A 27232-nucleotide genomic window follows, 5' to 3' on the forward strand; every position below is an offset into this window, starting at 1 on the left:
CCGAGATAACGCCCCGGCGCCGCCAGAGCCAACATCCTCCCCTGCACGCACCCAGCCCTTTGCTCCTCTTTATTTTCCACACATGAGAAGTGCCCCCCGGGACGCGAGGGGGCTGGCGGGGGGCTCAGTCGCGGGGGGGCTGGCACTCCCGGCAGTCCCGCATCTCCTCGGAGTAGCTCTCCACCTGGATGGTGGTGGTGTGGAAGCGGAAGGTGCCCTGCAGCCGGGAGCTGGCCTCCTCCAGCACCTCCTGCGCGCTGGCACCCGCATCTGCAAGGAGCGAGGGAGGGGACGTCAGGGTGTGGGTGAGTCCCCCCCCATCGCTTCCCCGAGCAGCGACACTCACTGATGGCGATGTGCACCGAGAGCAGCGGCTGCGCCGCCGTCAGCGCCCAGATGTGGAGGCTGTGCACGGCCTCCACCCCCCCCACCGCCAGCAGCGTCTCCCGCACGGCGTTGAAGTCCATCCCTTTGGGTGTCCCTGGGGAGGGAGAGCCGCAGGTGCTGGAGGGATGGGGGCTGCCACACCCATGGGTGGCCCCGTGTCCCGGACCCCCCAGTGGGTCCCTACCCTCCATGAGGACGAGGAGGACGTCGCGGAGGATGGTCAGCGTCGTCCCCAGCACCAGTGCGGAGAAGAGGAAGGTGCAGATGGGATCCACGTACTTGTACTCGGGCTGGAGGGGGTGGGAGAGGGTGAGGCCCCTCCGGTGCCATCGCCCCACCCCAAACCCCCCTCAGCACCAGAGGAAAGGGACACGGTCCCCTCCGTCTCGCCCCGTGCCTGGCCAGGGCTGGCTGAAGCTGCTGTCCCCATGTCCCCAGCACCCCCTTTGCCCCCAGTAACCACCCAGACCTTAAAGAAGATGATGTAGGATGCAATGAGGACGCCGACGCTCTGCAGCAGGTCCCCCAGGACGTGGATGAATGCGGCGCGGACACTGGTGTTGGGCTGCTCGCCTGCTGCCCCATGGCTGTGCCCGTGCCCTGTCTGGTGCAGGGCCACCCCCATCCTGCGGGCAGGGCAGCGGTGACACCCCTGGGGCCACGGGTCACGGGAGGGGGGGACACCTGGGGAGGGTGAGAGCCAGCCATACGTACACGACGTTGACGGCCACGGCGCAGGCGGAGGTGATGAGCATGACACCACCCTCGATGTCGTAGTCAGCCGAGAGCAGGCGCTGGGCCGCCAGGTAGACCAGGACACCCGTCACCACCCAGATGGAGAGCACGGAGAGCAGGGCCCCCAGGATCTCTGTGGAGAGGACCCACCCACCCTGCATTGCCGCTGCACCGCCGTGCCAAGCCCGAGCACCCTCCTGGCCCCCACAGCAGCACCAGGGCTTGGGGTGGGCACCCAGCCACCCGTGCCCGGCGTTGCTCCCTGCACGGGGACGGTGATGCCTCTGCCCTGCCCATGCACATGGTGCCAGGGCTTTGCCAGGGCTCCCCGTGCCCCCCAGGGCTCCCTGAGGCACCCGGTCTCCGTGGGCTGGGCACCCTGGGGTGCTCCGCGGGGTCCCTGGGAGCCGGACGGCAGCCCTGGGGTGGTGCTGCCCCATCACCTGCCCGGTGCCAGCCGAAGTTCATGGTTTTGGTGGGGGGGCGCGAGGACACCCAGAGCGCAAAGAGGCTGATCATGATGCTGGCGAAGTCCGTCAGGAGGTGGGCTGCGTCCGTCAGGATGGCCAGGCTGTGCGCCAGGTACCCGCCTGTGGAGAGGGGGCAGTGGGGACAGCGGGGTGGCATCGGGGGGGGTCCTGGGCATGGACCAGGTCACCCCGTGCCACAGTGGGAGCCCCACTGGGTGCTTTGACCCACCGAAAAGCAACGGGGAGCCCTGCCTGCACCCTGCCTGCATCCTCGGCAGGGAATCAGGACAAAGGGGCTGCGGGCAGCTGCTCAGGGTGCCCCCATGGGGACCACCCTGGCCGGACCCTGCACCCACCACTCACCCACGGCTTCCCCCACCATGAAGACGAGGCAGATGCCAGCGGCCAGGTAGAGCTTTCTGCGTGCCCGCTGCTGCTGGCGGGGGTGGCCAGCGGCCCCCTGCGTGTGGCAGTGCCGGCTGCGCCGTGCCCCCAGCTCCAGGGCAGGCGCCTGTCCCTGCACCGAGTTGTGCCCGTTCTTTTGTGTGGCCCCCAGGTAGGACCTGCCAGGGAGAGGGGTGGTCAGGGGCCGGAGCTGGGGGGCCTGGGACAATTTTGGGGAGCAGGTTGGACCCTGAATGCTCCCCCCCAAGCCCCTTCTCTGGCCAGACACCTCCAGGGGACCCCACCTGGGAGCCCCACGGGGAAAAGGGGACACCACGTCCCCAGCCCCCCGGGGCACCCCCCTACCCGCCTGCGCCCTCGCTCAGCAGGTGCTGTTTCTCCTCGCTGGCTGCCATCCTCCTCCGTGGCGGGGGGCCAGGGCGGGTGACCCCGCTGCGTGGCCGGCGCTGGTGGCAGCCGGTGGCCTCGGCCCGTGTGAAGTGCCGGGGACTCGTGTGCAAAGTCCGGCCGGGGGAGGGAGGGCCAGGCCGGCTGCAAAGCGCCCGCGGCCGCCTGCCCCAGGGTGGGCCCGCTCACCCAGCAGCCGAGGGGCTGCTGATGGGGGGGATTGCTCTGGGACCCCCCCACGGGCACCCCCCAGCAACCGCGCACCAGGGCATGGATGCAGCCCCCAAGGCGGGGGGGGATGGAGCATCCCCCTGTCCCCCCTAAAGGCACCCGGTGACCCCCTCCTCGCTCCGGGGAGCCCTCGGGCTCCCCCAGCTTGGATCCAGCCGCAGAGCAGCCGTGTGACGGATAAGCCTGGGACCAGCCCCCCCAGCAGTGACTCCTGCCCCCCGCCCCGGAGGAGCAGCACTGATTGCCCTGGGGCTAATTGCAATTGTGGCACAGCCCAGAGCGCTGCTGTGGGAGCTGCCTCAGTTTCCCCTCGGCCAACTGCTGAGCCAGGCTTATGTTTTTGCGGGAGAAAAGCATTTGTGGTCTATTTTTGCATTCATGGTACATTTTTGCAGTCGTGTGAGCTCAGCTGGCAGCAAACCGGGAGCTTGAAGCCGAGGCCGTCCCTGTTTCAGGGACTGGCACAGCCCAGAGCATCCTCACCCTGTCCTGCTGCATCCCCGCGCCCGGGCGAGCACTGGCCCTGGGCACCCCATCGCCGGGAGATAAATCCTGCTGGGTGCCGACCTGTTACATCCCCGGGCAGGCGGCCAGGCGTGGGTGCCAGCACTGCCAGAGGTGCCAATGAGGCCGAAAATAAAGTGTTGGACTGGGAAGTGTCCTCTGCCGCGCTGGGCGCTGGCAGGGACGCCCATGATGGCACCAGCCCGGCAAACCCACCCGCATCCCCATGCCCACTGCGGGGCTGGCAAGGCAAGAACGAGAGGCAAGGAAAAAAAACCACCTGAAACACCAGTTTTCTTTACAAAATACACAAAATTCAAATCCGTGACAATTATATACAAAACAAGGAAGATACAAAACGTGCGGAATTGTCCTATTTGCACCCGTATAGAAAAGTGTCCTGTGCTGCAGCAGGCGCCGGCTCGTGAGGCTGCTGGCCCCCGCGGCGTGTCCCCCCCGTCCCGAGTCCCGTCGCCGGACATCCTGCGCCCGCGGCGTTTCTCCTACGCCGGCAACGTCTCTGCGGCTACTGGGGAGCTGCCAGGGGAGAGGATGGGGGGATCGAGGGGGCTCCAAGCCCCCAAAGCTCCCCCATGGATGCTTGAGGGTCCCGGGGAGGTGGGCTTGGCCGTGCCGCCCCTCTTACCTATCACTGCCCTCTCGGGCGCCTCGTCCTCCTCCACCTCTTCTTCCTCCCCATCGAAGTACTCCTCATCTTCCTCGACTGCAAACAGGCAGCCAAACGTCACCGCGGGGCCACCGGGAAGCGCGGCAGGTGCCACCAGGTCGGTGGGAGTTGGTAAAGGGGCAGCAGGGGGTTGGGGGCTGAATTACCGGGGTCGAAGTCCAAGGCGCAGACCGCTTTGGTGAGGTGGTCCAGGCTCACCGAGAAGGCGTCCATGTTCTCATAGCCGTGCTCGATCTTCTCCAGCCTGCCGCCCTTGGAGGCCTCCACGATCCTGGGCAGGGAGAGCACGGCCATGTCCCCCCCTGTCCCCTTGCGGGCTGGGGACCACGGGGTGCCAGGGTTGGGGGTCGGGGCATCCCCACGCTCACCTCCTGGGCACCCTGTGGCTGAATCCTGCCCGGCTGTGGGACAGGGACTGGGGATGGCTGAATTTTCCCCAATTTGGGCACTTACGTTTTAATGAGCTGCTTGGCGTTCTGCAGGGAACAAGAGGAGAGGTGAGTGGAGCTATGTGGCAGCCGCCGGGATGTCCCCAAGCCGGTGGCACCCCATGTGGGCACCGGCGGGAGGGGGGATTTGGGGGTCTCACCATGAGGAAGGCGGCTCCCCCGGTCTCCTCCATGGCCTGGATGGCCGTCTCCACCAGCCGGCTTGACTTCTCCAGCTGCTCCTTGTACTGGCTGATGAGGCCCTGGACGAAGCCCGTCTTGTCATCCCGCTCACGGGCAATGCGCTGCAGCAGCTCCACCTTCTTCTCCTCCAGCAGCGCTGCCAAGGCGTCGAAGCGAGTGCACAGCTCCTGCTTGGCTGCCTCGCTGTTCTCCTGCGGGGACGAGGGGCGAGTGATGCCACGTGTGTGTCCCTCGGCACCAGCAGCATCCCAGGGGCTTCCCTGCTCCGTGGGCTCCAGCTCTCTCTGGCCATCCCAGATGCCCCCTGGCTGAGGTTTCACCCCTGGGTTTCGGAGAGCTCCTTTTCCCCCTTCCTCACCTCGGTGCTCCGGCATGAGTCCTCCAGCTGGGAGATGATTGTCTGGATCCGGTCGTTCCCCGCCACCAACATGGAGATGCAGTTGTTCAGCTCAGTCTGGGCAGGGGTGGATGGACAGAAACAGCTTGAACCCCAGCGGGGCCGGGGACATCTCCCATCCTGACCTGGGGACGGGCTGGGCATTGCTCTGCTCCCCCCACGTCCGCCCCGAGCCTAAATATAGGCTGTCTCCTGGGCGAAGTCACCCAGGGGCTATTAATACCCTGTGAGCAGGTCCCAGTGCTATTTGTGGCCGTCCCAGCTCAGCACATCGCCCTGGGACCAGCCATGTCCCCTCGTCCCCCCCCATCCCCCCGCACAGCACCTTCTGGCCCTGGAAGATCGTTTGCAGGGGGGCGACCTCGCAGTCCTTGTGGGCACCGAAGACTTTGCACATGGAGCAGGTGGGGACCTCGCAGGTGACGCAGTAGATGTTGATCCGCTCGTCCTCATGCTCCTTGCACATGGGGTGCTCCCCCTTCTTCAGTGGCCTGCTGGAGAGAGCGGCACGGCCGCCGTGAAGTCCCCATCAGGGTGGCATCCCCATCAGGGTGACGTCCCCATTGCAGTGACATCCCCACCATGATGATGTCCCCATTGCAGCACCATCCCCGCCGTGGTGACATCCCCACCGATGCTGCACAGCCACCCCGCGATCAGGTCCCCCAGGCGAGAGGCCAGATCCTGGCATAACCCCACACTTGATCCTTTGGGAGCCACCAACCTCTGCGCCCAGTTTAAACCAGGGCGGCACTGGGCACAGCAGCAGTCGGCACCGGTGGGCAGGGGGCCCGGGGCCGTGCTCCAGGGACACTGCACAAATGCCTAATTTTAGCCTTGGGCTGCCGGCATTTATTGTTGTCACCCAACGCGTGACTGGGGTGGGGGCACCCAGAAATCCCCGGGGGGTCCCAGCCGGGGGCTGCAGCCAAGGGGGGACATGGGGACGAGCTGACCCACAGAAGCAAACCCAGTGCTGGCCCCCTGCGTCCCCCCCGGGGCTGCAGACACCTGCCACGTGCCATCGTCCCCGTCCCCATGGCTCTCAAACAATATTTACGGTGCTTCGGGGAATTTGGCCAGGGCCACCGCTCTGCCTGGAGAAGCTGTGACTCCTCCGTGCCCCCCGCCAGCTGCCTGCTGCTCCCGAGAGGCCCCCCCAACTGTCCCTCTGCCCCTTATCAGCCAGCTGTGCCCGCTGTCAGGAGCAGAGCCTGGATTTGGCCCCCACACCTCTTATCAGGCACCGAATGCTCCGGCTGCAGAGCGCGGGGGGACAGGACCTGCCCTGCTGCCACTGCCCCCCTGGGACCCACCATCCCCCTGAGCCGCCCTGAGCCCCAAACTGCTCTGGACGGGGCAGGGATTTGGGTCAGGGGAGGAAGATTTGGATCGGGGACCACTGACACAGCAGAAAAGCCCCCCAATTTCTCACCCAGCTGCAATCTCTTGCAGTCTCAGCAATGGTGCTGGGGCTCAGGAGGTGGGCATCCCCGCGTCCCCGTGTCCCCACGTCCCCATGTCCCTGTGTCCCCGCCGGGGCAAGGCACAAGCGATCAGCCACGGCCGCCCGTGCCCACCTGGAGCACTCCTGCTTGTAGATGTCGATGATGTTCTCCACCAGCAGGTTCCTCTGCAGCCCGTAGACGCCGTGACGGTCCAGCAGCACCTCATGGCGGCACGATGGGCACCGGAACCGGCCCCCCGAAATCACGCTGCCTCGGCTCTGCCAGTATGGGTTGGCAGCCTGGGAGGGGGAGATGCACATCGGGGGGGGTCCATGAGCATCCCCACAGCACCGCGAGCATCCCCGCAGCACTGCAAGCGTCCCCACGGCACCACGGGCATCCCGGTGACCTCCAGCCTGGGCAGGACGGGGGAAATGGGTGCAGGGACCCCCTCTCACCTGGAAGACGTCGTTGGCACACTTGCGGCAGAGGTTGTGCTGGCAGGGCAGGATCACCACCGGTTTGCTGAACATCTCCAGGCAGATGGGGCAGATGAGCTGCTTCTCCAGGCTCTCCATGGGGCTGCCATCCTGCAGGATGCCGGCTTGGAAATCCATTGGCACGACGGCGTGCTCCTCTCAACTGCTCTCGGCTGCCGGCAGCACCCCTCGTCCCGCTATTTATAAGTCGCTCCCTGGTCACGAGGAGCCAAATCCCAATGCGGGATCGGGTGTCCGGGGAAGCAGCACCTGTCACACGGGACTGAGCCATCGGGATGCCGCCGGCAGCAGTAAACAAGCTGGGGACAGGCTGTCCGGGAGGCCCTGCCCGCCCGTGCTGCGGCTGCTGGCACGCCGAAACCGGAGCCAGGGGGTAAACAGGGCCAGGCTTTGCCCCTGGGCCAAATGGCCACACACCCCGGGGGCAGCGTGGCCAGATCCTGGGGCCGGACCCCACAACAGCAGAGGGGTGGGGGCGCGGAGGGGCAAAAACCGGCCCCGCGGCCATTCAGGCGTTGTGATGGTGCCAGGAACGGGGCAGAGCTGGGGCCAGCGACAGCAGGGGTTGGCTTATAAGGAGCACCTCCCTTTGCACCCCCAAAATGCAGCCACTGCTGGGGTGCAAAGAGGTGCCTCGCCAGCAGGTCCCCAGGCTGTGCTGGGAGCACCAGGGAGACGCAGCCCCCACGCCCGGCACATGCACCGGGGCCCCCCCTTCCCTCCCCAGGCAGGGACTGGGGGGGCTCTTTTGTACCCCCAGATGCAGGGGCAGCCGCAGGGAGAGCTGCGAGAGCTGCTCCCCGTGCTGGCGTGCACGGCCATGACCCAGGCGGCCCCTCTGCTTGCTTGCAAAACCTGACCCAGAAACGGCTGGGGGGAAGCGGCCACGCACAGCCCCTCGGGACCTGCACCCGCCAGGGAAAACAGCCCCGGCACACAGTGCCCGGCTGGCGCGGCGATAAACAGGGTGCTGTGCCAAATGCCAGCACCCGTCCACAGGGAGACCTGTAAATACTGGCAGCTGCACGAGGGGAGAGGGGTAATTATAGCGCCATCGCCTATGGGTCACGCTGGCAGGGGGATGGGGTGGGGTGGGATGGTGGCTGCTGCTGCACCCACAGCAGCTGCAGGCAGGAGGGGATGAGTGCTGGGGTGCAGGGGTGCACGGGTACACGAGTGCACGAGTACATGAGTGCACAAGTACAGCAGTATGTGGGTGCACGGGTAGACGGGTGCAGAAATGCAGGAGTGCATGGGTACATGGGTGCATGGGTACCTGGGTGCAGGGGTACATGGGCACACAGGTAAATGCGTATACAAGGTGCATGGGTACATGTGTGCACAGGTAAATGGGTGCAGAAGTACAGGGGTACATGGGTAAATGGGTGCCCAAGTGCACGGATGCATGGGTACACAGGGTGCATGGGTGCAGGGGTAAATGGGTGCAGAAATGCAGGGGTGCATGGGTACATGGGTGCAGGTGTACATGGGCACACAGGTAAATGAGTACACAAAGTGCATGGGTACATGGGTGCAGAAGTCCAGGGGTATATGGGTGCAGGGGTACACAGGTGGATAGGTACAGGGTGCATGGGTGCAGGGGTACCTGGGACCGTGAATATATGGGTATAAGGGTACATGGATGCATGGGTACAGGGGTGCATGGGTACAGGGGCACATGGGTGCACAGGCCCCGTTTTCGCTGCAGCCAGCCCCCCTGGGGCAGGGCAGCCCCCAGCTGTTTTGGGTGCTCCTTCTAGGCAGGCTCACGTGTCGAGCAAGTGACTGTGCTGGGACTGGCCAAGCACCTCTTGCAAAATTGTCCCCGTTTCGGCACCCAGGGCTCTTCCAGGGAGGTGCTGGCATGGAAGCGGGGCTGGCCGGGCACTCGGGGGGGCAGCGCGGGGGTCAGCCACCGACCGGAGCCAGGAGTGGGGCACCCCGATGTGCACCCACCCCGCACCCACGAGCTGGCCCTGCCCGGGGGTGGCATTGATTAACTAATTGCTTCTGGACTCGATTAAGGGGATTCGCGGGAGCGGAGGGGTTGTAATGCCCTAATCGGCTTTCAAAACCCCCAGGGAGCTCCTTGGCCCCTAATTGGCTTGGGGCAGCTTAGGCTGGGCCAGGGGCGTTGATCACCCCGGGCTCCTGCCCAGTTAACCCGGGAGAGGCACGGGAGCGTTGCTGGGGCGGGAGCGTATCGGAACGGCCTCTGCTTGCTCTCTGCAGGGCTTGGAGCAGCGGCTGGCCCTGGCTTCCCCCAAAGTGACTGCGGTGGCCCTGTGGGCGGAGGGGACAGCGGGGACCACGGCAGGAGCCCCGTGCCCAACTCCCGTGCGTGGGGGCACCCCCAGCCCAGCAGCCTGCAGCGGAAAGGGGGCGACGGCAGAGCGGGGGGCACTGGGAAGGGGGACGGGTCTCTGCCCGGAGCTCTGTCGCTGTCACACAAAGCCAGAGCACAACCAAAGGCGTGAGGGACTCCACTTATTTTTTAATTAATGCCAAACAATAGGTTAATAAATAAATTTTTTAAAAAAGCACAAAACACCCCCAAAAAAGAGGAGAGCTGTCATCGCAAAGTGGGGCGAGCACGGCGGTGGGGGATGCGGGCACAGGGCAGGACAGAGAGCAGCCGGGGGGGAGAAGGGGATGCAGAAGGCGCCGCGCATCGCCTTGCACGGGCGGCTGCACCGGCCGCGCGCGCCGCCGGGGAAGCGCGGGAACGGCGCGCGCGCACCCCGCCGCCGAGGGGCGCGCGCTCCCCACTCCCCCTGGCCGCCGGCCAATCAGCGGGCGCAGCGGCGGCGCGGGGGCGTGGCCGGCGCGGGGGCGTGGCGGCGGCGGCGCAGGCGGGGGGAGCCCTATAATGGCGGCCGGGCGGAGGCAGCGCAGCGGCGGCGGCGCTGAGGTAACGCGCGCCCGGCCCGGCCCGGCCTGGCCCGGCCCGGCCCCGGGGCGGCGGGAGAGCGGGTCCGGGCGGTCGCCCCGGTGCGTCATAGTGGGGGCCCGAACGGAGAGGGCCGCGCCGGGCCCACACGGGCGGGGGCCTCCGCCCCAGGTGTGCGCGGGGGCCGTGAGGGGCCCGGGTACCTGCGGAGGCGGGCAGGGCCCAGCGGGCCGCGCTGCCCCTCGGGCCGCGGCTGACCGGGTCAGACCCCGCTCCCGGCCTCCGCCCCAAGCGAGCGGTGCCTCGGTAATTTCCCTCCGGAGCAAGGTCCCCCTCGGTGCAGGTGGGGTCCCGCTGTGACCGCCGCTTGTGGCGCCTCCCTGGAGGAGCAGGGCCGAGAGGAGGGGGGTCATTTATTTTATTCCGTAATTAACTCCCTCCTGCTCGCGAGGCAGCCAGGGCGGGAAGGCCCTTCCCGTGTGAGGTGCCGGCTGCAGCTGCCCGGGGCTGCAGGGGAGCAGGGGCAGGCCCGGCCTGTTTTCTTTGCCCTGCCTGGCCCCGCTGCCAGGGCTTGGCAGGGGCTGTCCCGGTCGCTGCCCTGGGGAGCAGGCGCCACTTCTCACCGGGTTAGGCAACAAACCTCGGTGGCATTTCCAGACCAGCCTAGGCCGCTGTGGTGCTGAAGGAGGGCAGGTAGCAGCCCCGACGCTTGGCAGTGACAGAGCCTCTCTGGTAACAGCACACAGCTGACTGACCCTCAACGCGGGGGCACGTTTTCTGCTCATTTTGAACCTGATGTGAGTGTTTGAGTAACACCATCTTTTCCTCAGGAGTTACTTTGCTGCTGGTGAGATTACGGATCCTGCTCTTCTCCCCGGCATGGGAAGGGCTTTTGGCCCGTCAGATTGTAATGTGCAGGCTGTAATGTTAATCTGTTCCTCACAGTCCTGCTGCAGGTGCAGGCTCAGTGCATCTTGCGAGCAGAATCTTGTGGTAACGTGTTTCTTGGGCACATCACATTTCAGTTCAAAATGTTCTTGTAAAGGTGCATCACAGAACTTTGCTGAAAGATTAAAATGTCTGTGTAGTATTGCCATGAGACTGATGATACCTTTTTTCTCTCTCTTTCTTTTTTTTTTCTTTTTTTCTAAAAAAAAAAAAGTACCTAAAACAATGGAAATACTTGAAAGCTTCATACTAATAACAGGCTGTTTCAATGTGGTCCCTATTGCCTGGTTTACTGACATAAAGAGAATTACATTTATCACTGGCAATCTTACAAACTGTTTTAGTTCTGATACACTAGCTATGTTTGGTTTTTTGTCTGTTTCGTTTTGTTTGACCAGCGAGGCTTGGCTAGCCAAGCTTTTTTTCCTGTCTATAGTCAGTGTCCCATTTGGTTTGGTTGTGTGAAGGTGGTGCTGGTGTGTTTTGGTTTGTAACCTTGCAGGGAAGTGTGCAGCGAGGGTCATAAATCTGTAGCAGTGTTTGGTGGCTTTTTTTGTGTGTGTGTGTCTCTTGTTTTACTTATAGAGCAATATCTTAACTTTTGCCCTTGCCCTGTTGAGCAAAAGTGAAAGCTAGCTGCTGGGTACAAGCTTCTGCAATCAGTTACCCTTTTAAACTTTTTGTAACTGTAGACTCCTCATTCAGGGGAGACTAGGTGAAAAATCATGGTAACATTAAAAAATCGGAAGTGATCCAAAGCATCCTCTTGTTTTAGTAAAATAACTTCATGATTAAATTACGACAGAAACATTTACTTATGCAGTCACCTCCATAAAAGGCAGTGTTGATTAAATCTGTTACTGCCCAGCCACAGGCTTCAACCTCTTCTCTGCTATCCCAGGTGTGGATGGAGAGCATGATACCGTACTATTATTCCCGCAGATGTTCACGGAAGACACTGAGAGAGAGGAGCAGGAGCATACGCAATAGTCCTGTCTCGGCACAATACAAGTCTAGGTTTGAATTGTTGCCACCTTGAAAACTGGGCTGTATTTGAAATCTCATAGTCCCACCAAAAGGATGTAATTTCACTTTTAACTAGTCCGTGGCAACAGGTCCAGGTTTACAGAATAGCTTCTGGAACGTTCTAGCACTGAAATGCAGTGTTGCGTTCGGTGTAACGCTTGGAGGCACTGCCCTGTTAATTGCAGGGTTTTGCAAGGCCTGATATTGCCGCACCGAGCCATATGGGGGAAAATACAGCCCAGTTCTTTGTTCATGAGTTTTAGTTCTGTGGGTTTTTCCCCCCTTCCCCAGAACCCTTGATCTTGAAGATGGTGAGTAGCCAGCCTAAGTACGATCTAATACGGGAGGTTGGTCGTGGCAGTTATGGTGTGGTGTACGAAGCAGTCGTCAGGAAGACCTCTGCACGGGTCGCGGTGAAAAAGATTCGGTGCCATGCTCCAGAGAACGTGGAACTAGCTCTGCGTGAGTTCTGGGCACTTAGCAGTATCAAGAGCCAGCATCCCAACGTCATTCACCTGGAGGAGTGCATCTTGCAGAAAGATGGTATGGTGCAGAAGATGTCCCATGGCTCCAGTTCCTCCCTTTATTTACAGGTACACGAAGCTGAGGTAATGGGGTGGAAGTAATGAATATGGATGTGTAGCTGGGAGGGAAGGAGGTGGGTAGCTGAGATCTTTTTTTTTTTTTTTTTGAGGTATGCTTAGTTAGGAGAGGGTATTGTTTGTGTTGGTGACACCCAGAAATTATTTTCTATCTTTAAAAGAGCGTATCTGTTGAACAATCACCTGTATCTTGTCATTTGAAGCCATGCCACTCTAAAAGACTCCAGGATTTTTTTAATGCAAATCTGCTTTGATAATTTGAGGAAACGCCACAGGTAAAGCACGAGGGAGGTGCAGGCTGTCGTATTGCTTGGTGGAAGCCCTGCTGCAGGGTTAATGAGCGGACAGATACGAATGTCTTGGGACAGAGCTCTGAAGAATTTCTTAATCTCGGATGTCCTTGGAAGAGGAAGTAGCCATCTTGATTTAGGAAGCCAACACTTAAAGTTCTTTCAGAAATAATAAGCAATTGGTAGCATGCGATGAGCTGTTTTCTTTTTTGAATAAATAACTAATAATCTGTTCAAAGAGAGGTAAAGGCATGATAAATAAGGGAATAAATATCACTCCCCCTATGGGGCTACTGAAAGTGTCTTTTAAGTCGCCTTTAAGTTTGAAGACGTGTATTTTTGAAGAATAAGCAGCGCTGGAAAGACTCTGAAAGATAATCTGATTCATTCCCTTGTCAAGAAGCTGCCCGAACTATAAATCATCCCCTGGCAGAAATCTGTGTCTCTGGTTTAAAAAGTCAGTAGCCTGCTCGATGTTTATTGTGTTATCCCGAGTCAGCTTTTATAATTTCAGTTCTTGTTGTTGTCATTCTTGCATGTCTAATGTAGGACCTTTTGTTAGTGAACACTCATCTGACAACCCTTCACGGCTGTCCAGATCCCATTGTGCCGAGCGCTGTACGAGCCTGAGAAAGAGGATTCTTGCCTTTGTAAACTCGCTGTAGCTTGGTGGTTGTTACTGACCTGCTTTCATGAAGGGATTAGGGTAAAATAATACTGGCCAGCTCATGTGGGAGAAAGGAGTGCCTTGCCTTCCTAGCCATTAGTGGATCTGTGAGAGATTGCATCGAACTTGGGGACAGCTGTAGAGGGAGGAGCTTAAAAAGCAAAAATGGTGGAACTGTAGGGTGGGGAAGAGCTTCCAGATCACCTGCAGCATTGGATTTTGGTTGTAGTGCCTGTTAACAATGTGCGTGTCGATCCCGCCCGCGTCAGGCGCAAGCACTACAAATTGTTTTCCTGCACCAGAGAGTAGAGAAGGGCAAAGGGCAGAGCTGAGCTGACCTGACTCTGAAGAGACCGGGATCACTTTATAATAGCACGTGCTAAAATGGAGAAAATCAGATCTGCCTTGGCTTGCCCTCTCCTCTCCCCACCCCAGGTGCTATTGCGTTACAGAGCTGAACGGGCGCAGTGCGAGGAGGCTGGCGGGGAGGGGGCATTGGTGTCTCCTGAAGGGCTTTGGGGCAGATGCTTAGCTGCTGTCAGCTGAACTCGGGCAGTAAAGTGAGAGTCCTAAACTAGCCTGGTCTTGCGGTGCTTTGCCACCGTCACAGACGTGGTAGTGGGTTTTGTTGTCTTAACGCTCTGAACTGAGATGCAAGTACAGCTTCTGTAAAGCGGTGTGGAGGGGAGAGCTGTGCGTTGGTGCTCGCTCGGCGAAGGAGGCTCCCTGCTGTCCTGGGATACCTTAATCTCACTCTTGGTGACTATAACCCCTGAATACCTAGTTTTCTAGTTCTAAGATGGATTTGCTGTTTTAAGTTGGTCCCGTTTGAGTACTAGTTGTGCTAGCAATTAAAGATAGCCGTAAATTGCTAGTAATTTTGCTCTTGGATGGAGAAGGTCACTTTTTTAAAGCACTTTAAAATGCCTCTCTAAATATTAATAGCTACCTTAATTTTTGAAAGCCCGTAGGAGCTACGTTTGGTTTAGTATACATTGGTTTACTACTAACAGAAATAATGGCAAGATTTGCCTTCCAGAGCATGCTAAGAGCCACCTCAGAGGAGCTGAAGAGGCAAATGTGTAAAGAGGATTAGTAAAAGTGATTGCTAGTTTGACTTTGCTTTTTGTATGAAGCAGCTACTAGAACTGGCTGCTCGAGCTACTTGCTGCTTATATTCTAGAAAATATCTAGTGGATCCTGATGGTGAGAGAGGTGTTAGGTGCAGCAGCTGCTCAGCTGTGCCTGTAGATTAGCATTCTCCCGAGTTAAGGGATCCTGTGTTAACACTTGCTAGAATACATTCATGTGTAAGGAATGGAGAACAGGCTTTAAAAATTACTGTGGTGCCGCTTCGTCAGCGGAGGACAAATACAAAGTGAGAGTATTTCACCTCCTGGCACTGTACGGAGTTACTTGGTGAGACTTTGTTTATACATGGAAGTTGTTAGCGAAATGGGTGGGACGGGCTTTGTTGGGGTGGGACGCTGTCCAGCTCAAACAGATGGGAGAGCAATGGCTGCGTAGTATTTTTCAAAATACTGTTATCTGGGTCCAGCTTCTGGGCAGGAGCGCGAACTTGATATGCTTTGCATGCACAAAAATAAGGAGGCTGTCAAATACATTGTGATTGATTTTTTTTTTTTTTTTTTTACATCATAAATTTTGCATAGTTTTATTTTCCCCAGTTGCAATATCTTGCTCTCTGGATTGTCGAGAGGAAGATCCAAACTTCATGCATTTTTCCATCATATCTTTATGTTCTTGTGATCATCAGGTAGTTATGACATTTCTTTTCCTTGTTGCAGCTTGTAGAGACCTCGTTAAAAGGAGAAATAGTCTTTGACCCCAGAAGTGCTTATTACCTCTGGTTTGTAATGGATTTCTGTGATGGAGGAGACATGAATGAGTATCTGTTGTCCCGGAAGCCGAACCGCAAGACCAACACCAGTTTCATGCTTCAGCTCAGCAGCGCACTGGCGTTCCTGCACAAAAATCAGATTATTCATCGTGATCTCAAACCTGACAATATTCTGATATCTCAGAGCAGGATGGATGCTAGTGACTCGGAGCCTACCCTGAAAGTAGCTGATTTTGGGCTGAGCAAGGTATGTTCAGCCTCAGGACAGAATCCCGAGGAACCAGTCAACGTCAATAAGTGTTTTCTATCAACCGCGTGTGGGACTGACTTCTATATGGCCCCCGAAGTCTGGGAAGGACACTATACCGCCAAGGCAGACATCTTTGCGTTGGGGATTATAATCTGGGCAATGCTGGAAAGAATCACGTTCATAGATACGGAAACAAAGAAAGAACTTCTGGGGAGTTACGTCAAGCAGGGGACAGCGATCGTGCCTGTTGGAGAGGCGCTTCTGGAAAACCCTAAAATGGAACTGCTCATCCCCGTAAAGAAAAAATCCATGAATGCTCGAATGAAACAGCTGATCAAGGAAATGCTGGCTGCCAACCCGCAGGACCGACCCGACGCTTTTGAGCTAGAGCTGCGATTAGTCAACATAGCTTTTAAAGACAGCAGCTGGGACACGTGACCCGCCGAGTCGTCTCTCCCACAGGGCTCCTTTTCACCTAACTGGTGGTGCAACTTCATGGCAGTAAAAGAAACGAGCCTGAACTCAAACCTGCAGGGTGTAGTTTCTACCAAAGGAATCTCTTCTGAGTTTCCTAAATGATAAGAATGAGTTGGCCGTTGTGTTAACGATGCGTTGATGTGTATAATACCAGGATGTTACCTGCAAGTGTAAGACCTGACGCTGTTCGTTTGTGTGTGCTGGGAGTGGGATGTCTTAAGAGCTGAGACCTGATTTTCCAGCACTACGTCATGGAGTATTTTGTACATTCCAGTTTCCTATGTCAGTATTAGGAACTCTCATGGAAAAAGGAGATTTGCATGCTGGTAGTGCGAATCTTCAGGCTTTGTAAAGTAATTCTGTGTATATATTTATGTATACGAGTGACTGGGGGTGTATGCCACTTTTCTTAAATTATTTGCTATGGGTCTGAATGATTGGGGGTCTGCTAGAAAACTAGGTGAAGAAGATAGATGAGAAGCATTCCTTCTTCTCCAGGCCTGAATAACTTTATTATTTATTTTTGTTATCTAATGTCAAAGATGGGGTCTGAGACTTGACTTTGTAGACAAAAAATGCAATGCAAAGGGATCAGCAGTTTTTTAAAGTGCCGACACGGCCAAGCTTAGCACTTGCAGCTTAATGAGCTCATCACTGAGGGAGTCAAATCACAAATGTATGCAATCGGGTGCTAGCATGTTGGCTAGTTCATGAATCACTTGATTTTTGCATTCTTCTAGTAGTCAAATACTTTACTGATCAGTTAATCTACAGTTTCACAACATGCTCTCTGCTCTTATATCTATAATCCAACAGCACCTTGGGTACTTCAAATAGAGTACAGTGAGCTGGGTTTATGGAAACGTGGATGAGAGAATCCAGCAGCACAGAGCGTTATTTTTCAGATTCTCCAAAACATGGCTGCAGCACAGTTTTCTCGTTAACTGAATCTAATAATACTGGTCCTGGACTCTTCCTTTCTGGCACTGACTCTGACCTGGCGCTGATGAGGAGATACGGGCTGACTGTTTGTCTTGCACACACCTATTCTCAAATACGGGAGAACTCGGTAACCGGTATGTGAAAGGTATCTCTGGTTTGTGTGACAACCTTGGCCGATTTTTTTTCATGTGTTTTCTTCCTTTTAAAGAAGCAATGTTTATTTAACACCATGGACAGTAGGATGGAGAGCTTTGAAGTAGCTGAAAGGCTGCTTATCCCCAGCTCTCGCCCCACAGAAGCAGATTGATAGGCGAAGAGAGGTTTCCCGCAGGCCTGACGCTGGACAGCAGGCAGGAGCTGCTTCGCAATAGCATAACACTGTTCTTTTGGGTGCAGGACTGTGCCCTTTCTCATCAATTTGACCTTTTGGAAAAAGTAGAGCCTTAAAAAATTGCCTTTAGAGGCAGATATATTAAAGCTGCAACAAAGGCTGGTTTTCTTAATAAAATCAATTTAATGTTTTTTTTTTCCCAAATCTTACCTGAAAACTGCCGTAAGTATCCCCTGGTGTAACTTGCTTCTCAGATACTGTTCCCTCTTAGTGCCGTGAGAGCAGTTCTGATCAGTCAGTGTGTATTCTGTCGGAGTGTGAATAAACAGCACAAAATACAACTTTCTGTTCTTCCAAAAGCAAAGGATTCTGATTCTACCAAACTTCTGAGGCTTTACCGACTACAGCTGGCTCTTCCCTGGTGCTGTGCAGAGCTGGCGGCAGTTACCCCAGGGGCCTTAGTCCTTAATTCTTGTTATTTTGCTTCACTTTATCATTTAAGGCAAGCTGTCTAAACAGTGATTCTCAGACAAATACACTTTGCTGTCTCAGAAGGATGTTTGTTGTTTAGAAGTAACTTTCAGAAGACGGCGTTCCTGAGTACAGCGTGAGGGCAGGGACGGAGGCGACTGTGTCGCACCGAGGGTACAGCCTGTTGCCGGCGTAGATGTCCCACTGTCGCTCCTCCCCTGCAGAGAGCTTAGTCTGTAAAAGACGGCTTGGACCCTATCTGTGAGTAATGATAAGGAGAGATCTATTTATTCTTACGTTCTGGAAGTGGAGATCTGTCTGTTCTCATATTTTAACCGAGTTCAGTACAATTGAAGCCTCAGCACGTTACTGAAAGGAAGAAAACAAACCTCTCGCTGTCTGTGCCAGCACTGTTTCACAGTACTTGCATTTCAACATGGTCATTCGATAAAGTTTTAAGAGATCATGTATTTTTTTCCATGTTAAACTTGAGAGCTTTTTAAAAATACATTGCTAACGTCCCCTCCTCTCCTGCCCACCCGAAGTCAGAATCAACTATGTTATTCTAAAGTACGAATCGACTACAGAAGGATACCGCTTACCTTTAAGGCGCTTTGCACATCGCCTGATTCTTCTCTGCGGTATTCCGTAGGACGGGCGCCGGACGCGCTGCCTGCCTGCTGTGCAGAAACGAGTGCCGGTGAATGGCACAGGGAAGTTGTTTTGGGTTTTTGACTCCCAAAGTGTTTCTTTGCACTGATTGCCACTTTAAAGGGTGGGGGTACCTGAAATCCCTCTCATGGTGCTTAGCCTTGCTGCTGGGTGACACTGAGTGGTTCCTTGGTGAACACCGAAGGGCAGTCCTCCAGGTCTGCCTTCGGTTTGGGTTTGGTGTTGTCCGAGGTCTTTGTTTTAAAACCTTTGATAAATCAAATTGTTGTAGCAGCTACAGTTACTCACCAGCGTGATGCAAAGTCAAGATACTTTTCAGCACTCAGAAAAGATTTTTTTCAAACCTTTCTTTAAAAACTGTAAAATATATTTTATGGAGAATTTATAATGAGGAAAATCATTGTGTAGTTTATTAAGTTCATGACTGTTTTTGAAATAAAATCTGAATTTCAATGAAGTCTTTGAACGTCCTACAGAGAAATGCTTTCTTCTCCATCAGCGCGATGTCACCTAGCTGTCAGCAAAGCTGCGGAAGGGTTTATTGGCTGTGCTAGGACAGGAGGAAGCTGTAGTACTTCACCACAGTCATACCGTAAGTGATCCTGGGCTTGTAAAAGATGCCGGGTTGGCTACTAGCTGTGCTGCTCATCCTCTGTGGGTAGCAGCAGTGCCAGGCTTCCACGGATGCGTAACGCGCTGCTGGAGGACTTGACAGAGCGAGGCCGAGCTGGGTGTGACAACAGAGCTGTCTCTTGGACCCGCTGAGGTGAGCCGTGTCCGTGTGGACCCTGCGGCTTCTGCCCGGCCCGGTGAGAATCACAACCGTGCTCTTCTGGGTGTGCTCCGCTTTCAAAGAGGGGAGTAAAGACTAAAAAATCATTCTTGCGTCCAGTACGTACTTAAGTTGTTGTTACGAGCAGAGTGAGTACTGCCCTGGGCTGTGAGGAAAGCTCTGGCAGGCTCTGCCTGCCCCGCTGCTGGTGCTGCTGGATTTCTGAGGCTGCGCATAGGTGCTGCCGCTCCCCTGGGCGCCGACGCTCCTCCCGCTGAAGCGAGCCCTTCCCCTGCAGCAGGATTTCGCCCACAAAGCCGCCAGCCCTCGTTCTGTGGGTGAGCAGCGTTGCCCCCCGCGCGGGGGCTGAAGGCCTTCCCTGCCGTGTTTCCCTCCCGCGCGCGCGGGCCGAGCGCCGCTGGCTTTGGTGGCGGGAGCAGGGGTGCGCGGGCTGTCGGGGCGGCTCCGGGGCCCAACCAGGCGTACGTGGCCTGGGGGGTTGCGAGGGATGGGGGTCTGCTGGTCTCATGCCCCGGGAAGCCTTAGAAATTAAGGTGAGGAATCGCCGTTGCTGTTACATGATACGAGAGTCTAGGAGTCATTTGCATGTTTTACTTAGCAGTGCTCTGGAACAAAGGGCCGTGCAGACTGGGAATAGCGCAAACTGGAAAAGCTGTAAATTGTTTTGTCTTGCCCTTTGTTACCCCCGCAACCAACCCAAGCCCGGTCATCTCCTGCGTGCCCTGCACTTGCATCGTCGCCCGCGGTTTCCTGCGTGTGCTGGTGCCAGAAATGGGCCCGTTCCCCACCTGGCAGGAGCCATGTGCCTAAATCCGTAAGTCGGTGCAGCCCTTGCGAAAGAGAAAGGGATTGGAATGTAGATTATTTTTTATTAAAGGATAACCACCTTAATTAAAGGAGAAAGTCACACCTCTGATTAGTTGTAAGAGCGGTGATTTTAAATATAGACACAAGCTAAATTCTTCCCCCACAAGATGAAGAAAGCGAAGCCTGCGTACTTGAAATCTGCCTGGTCCACGGCGGGGGGAGGGATGTGCAAGGCAATGCCCTGGTGCAGAAATTAAATGTAATTACGGCTGCAGCTCAGCTTGAATAACCCAACCTCTGCTCCGTTTTCCTTGTTCCGCAGAATGCGGAGGCCTCGGGCTGCGGCTTGCCCGTCCCGTTTCCTCGGGCAGGGCTTGGCCAGGTGATCCCCGCTTGGCAGCGCTGGGCTCGGGGCCTCGCCTCGTTTGTGGTTTTGCTTCGTGTTTAAACGGAGTTTTCCTTCGCGCCTGCGCAAGCCGCGGCGCAATGGCAGGCGTTGCTTTGGGGTCGAGATGAAGTCCTGTCCCGCAGAGCCCGCGGCCGCTGCCCGCCCCTTGGAAGGGTGCCCTCGCTTCTGGGAAACACCTTTATTCCCCCGGCGCGGTGGCCGGCCGGTGGACGCGCTCAGGTGGCCTTTGGACCGCGGGCGGCACGAACGGCCGACTTCTGTCGCTTTTCCCTTTGCTCCACCGATGTCCCGCGAATCCTTCCATGGGGTATCCTGTCCTTGAGTGTCTTTAATCCCTACTGGTGGTCTGCGTGGCGAACGGTTACGAGTTGACGAGCTGGTTACGAGTGTTTAAACACAAACTCTATTTAATGGGCACTGCTGAGCGCTGGCCGCTTCGTTCCCCTTTCGGTCTGAGGGGCCGGGGAGCAGTTTATGCAAAGTGCAATTTCTATTTTAAGTGCGGTGAAGGAAGAGGGATGTATCTGAAACGCCACGAACCGTCCGGAGCGCCTGTGCTGTTTGGGGAGCGGTGGGAGGTGGAAACACAAGACGGACCTGCTGCAGATCTCTGTTCAGGAGCTCTGCAAGCGTTTTGGGGGAGTCTGAGGCTGCGAACTCTTATAAGCAGAGCAAGCGAAGCACAGAGAAGCCGAGTGACCTGAAGGACGAGCCAGCACCGTCACTGCGAGAGGAGCCGCGGCCCAGGCCATGGCCTTGTTAAATCCCTTTGTTCCCAGATGAATTTCCAGATCATTTGGGTGCCTGAAGCAGAAAGCAATTGCGTAAGGGCTGCAATTCGTAAGGAGCAGCCAGGGCCTGTGCAGGGGCCCGGGCTGCGCCGCGGGGCTGAGCCGGGGTGGTTGGAGCCGCAGCCGCGGCTTCGGGGCAGCCCCCAATGGGTAAGGTGTGCGGGGCTGGGCTGCTGGAGGGCGCAGCTGCCTTGCGGTGTTCCCCCGAAGAGGGAAAAGCAGCACTGCTGCTGGAATTGCATTGCTCCGAGGCCTCTCTGATCTCTGGGGTTTGAGATGGAAACAGGTGCAACCTAAAAGCTGCTGCAGGTCCCTTGCACAGGGGGTGGGTTCAGCCCAGATGCTCCTTGCTGACCCTGGGAGGCTTCCCTCCGTCCCGCAGCTCCGTCCATCTCTGCCCTTCCCTGCACTCCCAGTGCTGGCCTGCTTTGCTTCCCAGACACCGGACAGCCGGCAGAAGTCCGCGAGGCCGGCCATCGCCCACCGTGGGCTTGAAGCCCCCGCTGGGGGTACGAACATCCACGGGAGCCTGGGTGCCTTCTCCCGGGCCCAGCTGCTGCCCGGTTCCTGCTTGCACCAACTTGTGGGTGGCTGCCTCGCGTTAGGGGGTGGTTTCGGATTTATTCATGCCCATTTGAGCCCTTGGTATTTTTAAACTTGTAGAGCAAGCCTTCCACTCCTGCCCTCTCCTAAACGAAAGTGCCTGCATCCTGAGCCCTCTCTGGCTCGCAGCCACCCGGCTCCCGAGCCCGCCAGCTCCCGCGGGCCGCTCTCCAGGCGGTGGCATTTGCATGGACCTCAGACCAGCAAGGGCTTTTGTGGGGGTGGTGAAAGCAAACCAGCGAGCAGCAGCAGATGGTTGTGTTATCAGGTGCTGCAGTCCTGTCTGCACCTGCTTGCAGTGCAGTTAAAAGTGTTTGGGTTTTTTTATTTTTAAAGGAGAAATGCATTTGGAAAGGACGGAATGGGACATGGCCGGCTTCAGCCCTCCCGCTGCCTGTGGGCATGGCAGCCCCTGGCTTCCCCTGCCCGCCTGGATCCCTCGGAGCCGCGCTGGCAGCCCCGCGCTGGCGGTGCTGCTCCCCCAGCCCCGTGTGTGGGTTATGAGGTGGGGCGTAATTAGCGGGGCTGGGAGGGAGGAGGGCTTGCACGGAGCAGGGCTGGCTAATCGGAAGCTAGGCATGCTCCGAAAAATGGCCTTGGAAGGAGGATCCGTGCTCCAGGACTCGTGACCTTTGAGGACTTTCTCAGGCTTTTCTCGCCTGCTGCGAGGGCTGAAGTTTCCATACCCGGCCCCAGCTGCACCTGGGTTTTGCCCGGGGTTGCTTTGCTCGCTGGGCACCGTGCTCCCGTCCTGGCGAGCTGGGAGGGGAGGGAGGCAGAGCCCCACCAAAGAGCAGAGCGCGCCTGTCAGAGCTCCGAGTGACCTCAAATAAAACCAAGGGGCTTTGAGCATCCCTGTGCCTAAGAAAAGCCACCTGGTGCATTCACGAGAGGCTGATTAACTGGGCAAATCCCTTCCTAGAAGTCGAAGTGACAAAACCCCCAGCACCTCCCCAGGGGAAGCGGGAGCTGCCTGGGATGCTGATGCCAGGAAGGGCTCCTCGCACCATCCCTTTTTGCATCCCGAAGGGAATCTGCCTTGTCCAAGCAGAGCAGTTCAGCAGCCAGGGGCTGGTGGGTGCGCCGAGGAGGAGCCAGAGCGGACGGCGGCTCCGTCTGCCCCGCTTCAGGGCAGGGCCCCCCCCAGAACACCCCCGTCAGCCGGAGAAAGGTGAATCAAAGGCTGCTCTTACTCACTCGTGGCTTTACCGGAACGGCTGCTGCTATTCCAGCTCGGAAAATAAACCCTGTCCTAATAAACAGTGATTCACGTTGCCTGGAGTTAAAAATAAGGTCCTGTCGGCTGGGAACCCAGGTGCTCTCTTCCTGGGGGCAGATCCCAGGGCTGCTGCGGGTTTCTCTGTCCCTCGCTCCCATCCTTTTCCCCATCTTCCTCTGGAGATGGTCGGGTTTGTTCCAGCCTGGCCGCATCCTGCACACGGAGCCTGAGCGCCGCTGGGAGCCCGGCTGCCTGTGTTGCTCCTCTCCAGGTTTCTGAGAAAAGGATAGGTGGTTTGTTCCTTCCTTGCTTTCACCGGGATTTTTTCCGGTGCTGGCAGAGCTCAGACGAGCCCTGGCCCCTCTCATCCTGCTCAGCCTCTGTTTTCATCAGCCCAGGGGCGCTGGCTCCAGCCCCTTCCTGGCACCGGTGCCGTCGCGCAGGGAGGTGCTGGACACAGCCCCAGCCCTGGTTCCCGGCACTGGCTCCCCAGCAGCGGCACTGGAGGAAGGAACTGGGGTGGGGGCCAGCAGCGCTCGGGGCCGGGTCCCCTCTCGTCCGGGGATGGAGCGCCCTGGCCTGCGGGTCCTGGGCCGAATGCCGCGGCTTTGTCCCCGCTGGAGCCTCCTGGTCCCCCGAGTCCCTGCAGGCAGCCTGGGCTGTGCCCCAGCTCCCATCCAGGGGTGGGGAGGGACGGCGGGTCCCCTCCGGCTGGGAGATGGACGCAGGGAGCTGGCACGTCCCCGGGAAGCACTGGGGGCTTTTCCAGCCCCGCTCCAAGGGGCTGGGAGCCAAGCTTAGGGTGCAGCGTGTCCTTCCCCCCGCCCGCTGCGGTGCCACCTTCGCAGCCCCCGGGGATGGAGGGGGGCCGGGGGCTGCCCCTGCGGAGCGCTCAGCCCTCGGGAAGGGGAGAGGGCAGCGGTAAAAATAACCCCTGGGCCGGCTCCAGCCCGTTGTGGCTTCCTGCGATTTACAGCCCTTCCCGGCGGGAAGTGGAGGCAGGATCCGGCCTGGCTGGGGGCTGGCGTTGACCCTTTCGCCACCAGCGGAGAAGGTGCCAGAAGGAGCCTTCCTCCCTCCTTCTCCCGCACTGGCCGGGGCAGGATCCTGGGGAAGGGGATCGTGGTGGGCTCCTGCTCCTGAGCTGCACCCACCATCTGGGGGGGTGTCGAAGGAGAAGCTGCCGGCGTGGGCATGGTTTCCCTGTCCCATTCCTGATGCCCCATGTGCTGGGAGGACAGAGAGACTCAGTCCTGCCTGGGAGGAGGCAGGGATCTCTGCTGCGGATCCCGAAATCCCGGCCAGGCTCCCGTGAAGAGGAGGAGGGAGGAGGAGAGCTGGCAGAGGTGTTAAGGCGGGTTACTGCCGGCCGGGCAGGGGCAGAGCCCCGGGTGTGAAGGCTGCAGCAGGGGCGGGGGGCCATGCTGGCAGGGAGGGCACAGGGCCGGCTCCTGCTGACGGAGCTGGGCTGGCAGGGGTTAACAGGGTGGCTCTTCCTCTTCCTCACCCTCTATAGGAGGCTTCTGCCGGCTCTGGGCTCAGTTTGCTGCCGGCAGCCAGAGGGACAGGAGCTGAGTGAGACAGGAGCATCCCTGCATCCCATCGGCGCATCCCTGCATCCCATCCCTGCATCCCTGCGTGGGCTCAGGTGAGCAAGAGCATCCTCCACCCGCCGAGCCCAGCGGCCGGGCACGGATCCTGGCAGCGGGACTGGGCAGTCGCATCCTGGGCACCCTGGCTCTGCCGGGGCAAAGCCAGCGATGGGACCCCCGCGAAGCTCTGCCCTGCACTGGGGGCGGCTGGGGACCTCATCCCAAACCGCGTGCCTCAGTTTCCCCATCTGTACACTGGGGTGGATGCGGTGTCAGAGCCCGTGGGCTGTGTGTGTGGAGGTGCGTGGGCAGAGGGCTCCCGGGCCGTTTGCTCTGTAACGAGCCCTGCTCTGCCCGGCCCCATGTCCCTGCTGTCACCTGGGGAGGCTGCGGAGCTGGGTCAGCCGCTGGCGATGCGGCGGCTCTTCACGGCCGTTTGGGTCTCTTCTGCTCAGCGAAACCATCTGCTTCGGGCGTTTACAGCCCCCAGCTCTGGCTCCAGACCCCCCTCCCCTGCCACCCGCCTTCACCGCCAAATTCACAGCCCCGGTCGGTCCCGCATGGATGCTCAGGTATGGCTCAGCAAGAGCCATCGCACCCCAAGGCCGATAAAAGCCCCTTTGCTCCATGCCCCCCACGCATCGAGCAGGAGAGGTACCTTCCCTCCCTGGCAGCCGAGCTCAGCCTGGCTGCGGGGAGCACGGCATGGGGACCCCAAAACGTCCCCCTGCCCCGCTGCCGTCATGCGCGGGCCCGGCCAGGGCAGCTCGCCAGCTCTCCTGTGCACGGGCTTTGTTCTGCTCTCCCTGAGCTCGGAAAGATAAGGCGGCCAGCTCCGGTATTTTTTCCTGTTGGAAGCCGCTCCTGGGATGCGGGTGAAGCCGGCGGATGCTCGGCGCTTCTCTCTTCCTGCCCGCGGACTGTTCCTGCCTGGGCTGGCAGGGCTCGCTGCCTGCTGCCTGCCTGCTTGGCTGAGGGCAGCGCTGCCCTGCCACGCGTGGGGTGGGATCGGGGGGACCCCTGGCTCCGCTTCGCCCCCCCATTCTCTCCTGCCACTGCTGCACCCTCGGTTCCAACCCCGTCCCTCCTCTCTCCTCCCAGGGCCGAGCTCAGGAGCCAAGCGGAGCTTTGGGAGCCTCCCCGGCCGCAGCACCGGACCCCCTGCAGCCACCCGCCGGGGAGCAGAGCGACCAGGGCTGCCGTTTCGGGGCTGGGGGACGATGGTGCCCCTGGGCAGCCCCCCTCTCGCCGTCTGTGCCTCCAGCAACCTGCGCCTCGTGACCCCCGGCCGCGGCTCCCCCCTGGCCTGGCTGAACCGGGGCCCCGAGTGCCTGCGGGAGCCGGGGGGCGGCGGGGGCCGTGTGCCCAGCGCCGTGGAGCGGCTGGAGGCCGACAAGGCCAAATACGTCAAATCCCAGCAGGTCATCAACAGCCGGCAGGAGCCGGCGCTGCGGGGCTGCTCGCCCCGGCTCTCCCCCCGCGGCCGGCGCCTCCTCGCCCGTCAGCAGTGCAATGAGTTGTGTCAGGGCTCGGAGCTGGGCCGGGAGGGCCCCCGGAAGCTGCCGTGCCCCCAGTCCCCCGTGTCGCGCCGGGCCGGCGGCAGGCGCCTGCTGAGACCTGACTCCCTCATCATCTACCGGCAGAAACGGGACTGCCCAGGGGGGGACAAGGAGAACGCCAAGGGCTCCGGGCTGGTGCGACGCCTCTTCCAGGGACCCCTCAGAGACAAGCCCCCCAGCTCCCCCCCAGCCAGGGGGCTGGATGAGGGGCCACCAGCCCCCCAGAGCCCCGAGACCGCCATGCTGTGGGTGCCCATGGAGAAGGAGGAGGTGCGGACACCCGGTGCCGGCAGCGGCGGTGGCAGTGGTGGCATCTTCCCTCTGCCCAGCAGCCCGGTGGCGCAGCCCCCCCAGCCCCCCAGCAAGCAGGCGCTGGCTCTGCGCGTCTCTCTGCCGCTCTCGGAGAAGGAGCGATTCTTCAACTACTGCGGGCTGGACCGGGCGCTGGTGGAGCTGCTGGGGCGGGAGCGGTTCGGGCCGGCGGGCTGGGACAACGCCTCAGCTCGGTTCCCCGGATCCTGCGAGTCGGAGCCCGGGCAGGCCTCGGAGGGCAGCGAGGGGGACGCGGGGCCGGGCGAGGAGGAGCTGGACACCCGGCTAGGCTCTGCCGTCTCGGTGGTGGAGCGCAATGCCCGCGTTATCAAGTGGCTCTACGGCTGCCAGAGAGCCTGGGCGGCTGCCAAGGAGTCCACTGTCTGAGCGGGGGACGGGGACATCCACATGGGTCCCACTGGCTGGATGTGGCCCCTCGCCCTCGCTGGATGTGGCCCATGGACTGGTGGCATCCTTGGTCCCAGCACCGTGGGGCTGCTGCTGGCCAGGAGGGCCACCAGGTCTACCCTGGCCGCGGGGCTGAGGGCAGCGGGGGCACCTGAGGGGCAGGCGGGGAGGGGGCTCCCTTGGGTGAGTCTCTCCCTGGCCCCGGGGTCTAGCAGGCGGCTGCCCCCCACTGCGGCCCCTCTTCTCCATCCTCCCTCTCTCCAGCCCAGGGCGGTGGGACGGGGCTGCAGCCCCCTCGGCGACTCCTGTCCTGCCCCGGCTGCAGGCTGGGGGGTGGGCAGCGCCTGAGCCCCCCGCCACGGCCAGCGCCTGCCCGCAGCTCCCTCCTCCCTGAACACGGGGCTGCTGGGGCCCGAGCAGCGCTCAATAAACCTGGTATTTTGTTTTCTAGCCTGGCGGTGTGTGTGGCTCAGGCGGGCAGAGCCCAGGACGGCGGGGAATGCTTCGGGACTGGGGGTGGCAGCTCCC

At 59.1% G+C, this 27232-nt stretch overlaps 4 protein-coding genes across 10 annotated transcripts; 2 read left to right on the forward strand and 2 right to left on the reverse strand.

Moving 5' to 3' along the window:
- Nucleotides 1-124: 124 nt before the first annotated feature.
- On the reverse strand, nt 125-2454 carry SLC30A2 (solute carrier family 30 member 2). The gene is made up of 8 exons (XM_009470922.2): nt 2343-2454; nt 1956-2155; nt 1566-1712; nt 1102-1255; nt 857-1013; nt 572-677; nt 347-481; nt 125-270 (listed from the first exon to the last, which is right to left on the reverse strand). The coding sequence occupies exons 1-8, from the start codon at nt 2390-2392 to the stop codon at nt 125-127; spliced, it is 1095 nt and encodes a 364-aa protein (XP_009469197.1). The 5' UTR covers nt 2393-2454.
- Nucleotides 2455-3395: 941 nt separating this feature from the next.
- Nucleotides 3396-6935, reverse strand: TRIM63 (tripartite motif containing 63). 2 transcript variants are annotated; one of them, XM_087760954.1, is made up of 9 exons: nt 6743-6935; nt 6417-6583; nt 5162-5327; nt 4798-4893; nt 4397-4630; nt 4261-4283; nt 3954-4078; nt 3766-3843; nt 3396-3656 (listed from the first exon to the last, which is right to left on the reverse strand). In XM_087760954.1, exons 1-9 carry the CDS (start codon nt 6899-6901, stop codon nt 3646-3648), a joined length of 1059 nt encoding a protein of 352 aa, XP_087617080.1. In that variant the 5' UTR covers nt 6902-6935; the 3' UTR covers nt 3396-3645. The 2 variants fall into 2 exon arrangements, with proteins under 2 accessions (XP_087617080.1, XP_087617079.1); XM_087760953.1 differs by having other exon boundaries at nt 5162-5330.
- A 2671-nt stretch (nt 6936-9606) lies between these two features.
- On the forward strand, nt 9607-18668 carry PDIK1L (PDLIM1 interacting kinase 1 like). 4 transcript variants are annotated; one of them, XM_087760961.1, is made up of 3 exons: nt 9607-9695; nt 11940-12241; nt 15016-18668. In XM_087760961.1, exons 2-3 carry the CDS (start codon nt 11957-11959, stop codon nt 15754-15756), a joined length of 1026 nt encoding a protein of 341 aa, XP_087617087.1. In that variant the 5' UTR covers nt 9607-9695; nt 11940-11956; the 3' UTR covers nt 15757-18668. The 4 variants fall into 4 exon arrangements, with proteins under 4 accessions (XP_087617087.1, XP_087617084.1, XP_087617086.1 ...); XM_087760958.1 differs by having other exon boundaries at nt 9632-9695; nt 10837-12241; XM_087760960.1 differs by having other exon boundaries at nt 9680-9695; nt 11524-12241.
- FAM110D (family with sequence similarity 110 member D) lies at nt 9615-27154 on the forward strand. 3 transcript variants are annotated; one of them, XM_087760955.1, is made up of 3 exons: nt 9648-9695; nt 24350-24481; nt 25527-27154. In XM_087760955.1, the coding sequence occupies exon 3, from the start codon at nt 25646-25648 to the stop codon at nt 26681-26683; it is 1038 nt and encodes a 345-aa protein (XP_087617081.1). In that variant the 5' UTR covers nt 9648-9695; nt 24350-24481; nt 25527-25645; the 3' UTR covers nt 26684-27154. The 3 variants fall into 3 exon arrangements, with proteins under 3 accessions (XP_087617083.1, XP_087617081.1, XP_087617082.1); XM_087760956.1 differs by lacking the exon at nt 9648-9695 and adding an exon at nt 18817-24179; XM_087760957.1 differs by lacking the exon at nt 24350-24481 and having other exon boundaries at nt 9615-9695.
- The last annotated feature ends 78 nt before the right edge of the window (nt 27155-27232 follow it).

This window comes from Nipponia nippon, unplaced genomic scaffold (assembly GCF_047370975.1).
Source record: "Nipponia nippon isolate SJK-2023a ecotype South Korea unplaced genomic scaffold, ASM4737097v1 scaffold_23, whole genome shotgun sequence".
In the NCBI taxonomy this organism is placed as follows: domain Eukaryota; kingdom Metazoa; phylum Chordata; class Aves; order Pelecaniformes; family Threskiornithidae; genus Nipponia; species Nipponia nippon.